The sequence below is a fragment of the Corvus brachyrhynchos genome, unplaced genomic scaffold (assembly GCF_000691975.1).
Source record: "Corvus brachyrhynchos isolate BGI_N302 unplaced genomic scaffold, ASM69197v1 scaffold525, whole genome shotgun sequence".
NCBI lineage: Eukaryota > Metazoa > Chordata > Aves > Passeriformes > Corvidae > Corvus > Corvus brachyrhynchos.
The window spans coordinates 753,801-759,403 of NW_008238341.1; the positions used below are offsets into that span (position 1 = coordinate 753,801).

General features: G+C 57.6%; 1 protein-coding gene across 1 annotated transcript in view; it reads right to left on the bottom strand.

The window, feature by feature from the left end:
* Positions 1–4,772: 4,772 nt before the first annotated feature.
* The window catches only part of C1QB (complement C1q B chain), a 2,465-nt gene continuing 1,634 nt past the window's right edge, over positions 4,773–5,603 (bottom strand). The window contains exon 3 of the mRNA XM_008634315.2: positions 4,773–5,479. Within this exon, the coding sequence (XP_008632537.1) occupies positions 4,911–5,479 (569 nt within the window). The 3' untranslated portion in view covers positions 4,773–4,910. The remainder of the gene's footprint in view (positions 5,480–5,603) is intronic.

A 5,603-nucleotide genomic window follows, 5' to 3' on the forward strand; every position in this document is an offset into this window, starting at 1 on the left:
GGGGGTGCGGAGCCGCCTCGGGGACACGCCAACTATTTTATGAGTAATTTAATATCTGGAACACAGACTTTTCATTCCCAGAGATCTGCTGGGGAAAGAAAGAGCCTTTCTGCAGCCCCGAGAAGGCTGTTCCTCATAAGGAGGCAGAGCAGAAAAAAAAGGGCTGGGATTTAACTCCTTGGTGGCCAGCCAGCGCAGAGCCTCCCGGCTCCCGGTCCCTGCAGAGGGCCAGGAAAAGAAGGAATTCCCTGCGCAGCTCTAAGTGGGAGACAAGCCAGGCTGTGTTGCTCCAGGCAAAAGAAGCAATTGCTCCTTCCCATTCAAATTCAAATGCAAGCCTGGGTGAGGGTGGGGAAAACAAATTTACCAGCAGCCCTGAAGTGAGATTTGGAGCTGGTGTCTCAGCTCCCTTCCCCGTCCCAGACTGGTTTCTGTTGTATTAAACTCCACAGGAGCCTCCCTGGGGTTGGGATCGCCCTGCAGTGGAACCAGTGCACCCAGGGGATCCATGCAGGGAGCTCCCACCCTGCTGACGGTGAAGCCACCGTGTGTGACCTCAGTATCCACCAAAGCTGCGTTGGTGCTGCTGTGTCCCGTTGGTGCTTGGTCCCAGCAAGCATAACCCAGTGTCCTGTCCCTGTAATGCCCCTGCCCAAAGCATTCCAGCATCTTGGCACAGCACTGAACCCACGCAGGGATTCCCATGCGGCTCCTGCATGTTATTATGGTTTGGAGAAGGGGAGGGAAGGAAGAACACAAAAAAATCCCCCAGTATTTCACTGCACAGCCTGGCCCAAGAGCAGAGGTGACTGTGGAGAGCAGCCACCAGCCTGGCAGCAGCAACTGTGGCTCAGAGCTGGGAGGCTGAAGGGAAGGAAATGCTCGAGGGCTGCTCAGGAGGGAGCTGCTGCCAAGGGAAAAGCCTCCCTGCATCGAGGAGCAGCATCATGAGCTACATGGGAGAAGGGCTGTTTGGAGGGGCTGGCATGGGAGGCTGATCCGTTGGGCAGCCTGGCTGGTGCTGCCAGCAAGGACCAAGGCCAGGCAAGGATGGTTTAGGAAGGGTTCTTCCTTGGTTAGCAGGTACTGGGAACTCCTGGGCTCCGTGCAAACAGATCAACACCTCGGCAACTCCGTGGTGTGTGCTGGTGGTGTTAGACCAGACCGTGGCACTGACATCCCTGGCTCTGCCTCACTGACAAACAGCATGGTTGTGATTTCATTCCTCCAGCTCAGCTTAATTTCCACAAATACTGACAGGCACACCCATTTTCCACCATATCAGATCTGCCAGAGTCCTGCTTATGCCGAGACTGGAGCTTTGGCACAGAGAAAACCTCCAAACCCTCAGTTAGATAATGCAGGAGAAAGCTCCATGTGATTTTCTTGCTGATCCCTATTGCTCTGTGCCTGGGAGCAGGAAGATTTTATTTTAACCACCCACCAGCTCTATTGGTGTCTCTGCCCACAGCTGTGCTCCTGGTTTGCTCTCTGTCCCCCTCAGTGGCCTCCAGCACCGACAGACCAAAGCACCCCATGGCTTCTCAGCAAAATACTGACATCCCTAAAACTGCTGAAGTCACCTTGAAACACCTCCTGCCCCAACTTCAGCATCTGCTGAGCATCTGGTGGCCTTGGCCTGGGCACAGCCCAGCCCTCGGTGGTGGCCTGACACCACAGGTGAGGGTCACAGCACCACCTGGTGAAGGAAGGGCCGTGGCTGGGCCCTGGGGGGGGACTGCAGCTGCCCTGAAAATAAACCCCAAAGGGAGTGACGAGGAGCAGAATGTGCATGTCAGGGGACAGCTGTGGAGCACACACAGAGCAGGGGGAGCGTGCACAGGGCAGGGGGAATGTGCACAGGGTGGGTGCAGACAGGGTGAGTGTGCACAGAGGGGTGAGTGCACACACAGCACAAGCAGGAGAGTGCCCAGAGCCCCAGACCAGCTCTGTCCATCCTGGGTGAGGACAGACCCCGCAGGTTTATTCCCAGGTGCAGCCATGCCAGGTTGAAGCACTGGGCTCAGGCACCCATGGGGAAGGTGTAAGGAATTAATTAAATATACAAATTGGCCCTTTCCTGAGTGACAGTGACCATGGCACTGCCCTGACCCACCCTTACCACCCACAGCACTTGACCGTGCTTGGGTTTCTCTCCAGCTCTCCTGTTAATGGTTGTGTTGTTCCAAGATTGCTCTGTTTCCACGGAATAATGAATCCTGGACCAAAGAGCAGGGCAGGAGGTTCAGAAGCAGGACTGGGTTGGGTTGGTCCTGCTACTCCTGGGAGCACCAGGCAGGACAGGTGGGACTGCCAGCACAGCACCCAACCACCCAGGTGCTTTGATTTTCCCCAGCGTGGCCCTGAGCAGCACAGGGGTCTGGCAGAGGGACTGATTGCTGCGCACAGGAGGAAGCAGTTCCAGCTCCTGTGCATGGTCCCACGGGAAGGGACATTTTGGCTCTGGCCTCAGTGAGTGCTGTAACAGCTTGAGAGGAGGGGGCCCCTGCAGCTGAGGGGGTGCAGGCTGGGGCTTTGGGGCTTCCTACAGGGTCAGGAACGTGCTGCCCACCCCGAACTGCCTGGGAAGAACTGAAAGGTCGTCTTGCATGGACCAACACCAGCCCCAGCACCTTCTGGGCCCCTTTCCTCATCCATTTTGGATACCCAAGCGGGTGTGCTTAGTGGCAGCTGAGGGGGAGCAGGCAGCTGCCATCCCACGGAGCCACCACCAGAGATGGCATTGCTGGGTGCTGGCTGAGACTCGTGGCATGAAACGATGCCCTCTGCACCTCTGGGCAACAATTCCCTCTTCTCTTTTAGGCAGCAGTGCCTTCTGCACCTCTGCACCTGTAGGTGGCGATTCCCTCTGCGTCTTTGGGAAGCAATTCCCTCTGCACCTCTGTTTCCCAGCTGTGTAAGCACTGTGAGCTGCACTTACAATCCCTGGTACCTGCACTGCCCTCTGACTTTCCCCAGGCACAGCCAAGCCCCCAGAACCCCTTCGGCTCGTACTGGTGTTAGGTCAGACATCCATTTTAAAAATAACACCAGCTTTACACCTTTTCAAAAATCAAAAATTATTATATCCATTACCTGGAAAGGCAGAAAGCTTCCCCTTGGTGTCCAGCAACATCCCAGGTCCCTTCCTGTAGAGCTTTCTGCTGCCAGTGCCTCGCACATGGGGTTGTCCCATGCCAGAAGAAGGACTTTGCATTTGTCTCCATCAAATATCAGTGGGCTTCCGCCAACTCATTTTCCAGCCCTTCAGAGCTCTTGGAATGGCAGCCCTCACCTCCAGTGTATCCCTGCTCCTTGGTACAGCGTCTCCTACCTGCTGAGGGTTCAGGAGGCTCAGCCAGTGTGTGTTACCAGCCCTGTTTTGCGGGTCAAACACCTGCTCTTTTCCTCCACCTGCCTTGCCCAACTCAGTTTTATTTGTGATGCTGCATGTCCAGCTGTGAAACACCGTGGGTTTGGTGGCTGCACTGTAAAGGCCATCCAGTGCTCCGGCAGCGGGGGAACTTCAGAATGCGACACCCAACACCTCTGCTCAGTCCTTCCGAGAGCAGCAGAGGCTGGGGACACGGGCGGCTGCACCCCGGGGGGCAGAAGCCACAGATTGTGCCGCACGAAGGATAAAGCTCCGAGGTGGTGAGGAGGAGGAGCAGCAGATAGAACCGGGCTAATCCTGCCCGCTGCCTCCTCCCAGACCTTGTGGGCACAGCTGAGCCCCTCGTGCTGCCCGGCGCCGGAGCTGCGCCCGCCCGGCCGGGGAGCGAGGCTGCTGCCGCTGCCAGGTGAGGGCTGAGCCAGTCTCCAGTGCCACCTGCCGGCAAAGCGCCCCGGACACTGTCCTGCGCTGGGGCACGGACACCTGAGCAGCCCGGAGCTGGGGGGCCTGGACGCACGAGCAAACCCGGAGAGCTCAGGGGTGATGCTCCGTAAAATTCTGTCCATATCACACTCACCTCCCCAAGACCTCTTATCATCATCCTTTCCATCCAGATCCTTTCAAATCCCAGATTGCCCGAAAAATTCCTGAATGCCCCATGTCCACCCCCACGGGCTGGGCTGGGGGCTGCAGGCAACCCACCCACGTGGGTGCAATGCTGGGTTGTCACCTGCCCCGGGGCCAGGGGTGTCCTTGGGCTCCTCAGCTTTAATTCCTCTGGACATCCCTGGGTCCACAGCTCTGCCATTGATCAGGAGCAGTCTGGGAGGGCTCGGCTGTGCTCTGGGACGTGTCGGTTCTGTGCTGGGGTTTGGAGGCTGTAATGGGGGTGTCCTCCACACCCCGTCATGGCATCCGGTTGCCCACGCTCACCCGCCCCACCTTGTCACAAGCTTTGACAATCTTCTGTGGGTATTTCTGTCACCACCACCCCAAAAAAATGTCCAAGAGAGGTTTGTGTCCCCAGACCCTGCCACTGTCAGGACTCTCCAGTACAGCACCATCTCCAGCATCTCCCCACACACCACCAGTACCCAGTGGCCCACATTTTCCCACTATGTCATGTGTCCTGCCCCCTGCTAAAGGCTGAGCTGCTTCTCCATGCTTTCCTAACCCTGGGCTGGGACCCTTTGGGTGGCTCTGGAGGGAGATCCTCGGCCTGGTCTGCTGCAGGAACTGCATGGCTTGTCTGGCTCTGCTCACCAGCAATGACATGCTAATAATCCTGGGCTGCATCCAAGGGGGCAAGAACCAGTGCCCTGGGTATGTGAACATTATTTGGGAGGAAAAAGGTAAATCCAAGACAGAAAGAGACCAATAGTGCGAAGAGCTGTCATTTATTGTGCAAGAATGGCAGCAATGTGCTTCGAGCACCAGTTTGGGAGCAAAGAGTTTCCAGGGGAGTCCTCAGCTCTGCAGGGTCTGCAGAGGTGGGCTGCAGACACAGCTCAGTGGGCTAAGCCTCCGGGAAGATGAGGAAGCCAGAGAAGATGCTGTCGGACCCTTCCAGCCCCACCAGGGAGTTCTTCTCTGTTGGCTCCAGCCAGACAGACTCGTTCATGGCCATCTTGAGGACCACACCACCCGTGGTCACCTGGAAACTGCTGTGCACGAAGTCACAGAAGGTCACCACCTTGTCGCCCCTGCTGCCACCCCGGCCCTTTTTGATGTTGAGGCACAGGTTGCCCCGGGAGGTGACGTGGTAGGTGAAGTAGTAGATGCCGGGCACGCTGCAGGTGAAGCGGCCGTAGCGGTTCTCGTAGTGCCCGTTCTCGTTGGTGATGATGCGGTCGAAGCGGACGGGCTGCTCCCGGCGGGGGTAGGAGCTGATGCTCCTGGCAGCGGAGAACGCAGACTTGAAGGTGACCTTGTAGTCACCAGGCTCCCCCATGGGGCCAGGCGCTCCCCTGCTACCTGGTAAGCCAGTTTGACCTGGGGGGCCCATGGGACCGAACTTCCCAGGATGCCCCGGTGGTCCCGGGTCTCCCTTCTCCCCTCTCTCTGCTCCACCCTGGCCAGGAGGTCCTAGGAAGGAGAAGGAAGAGTTGTTGTGGTCACAGCCAAGCCCCACTTGTCTGCAGAGGGACCACAGGCAAGGAAACCTGTGCTGGGTGTGGGTCAGTGGACACCCCTGCTGCACATGTGGTCA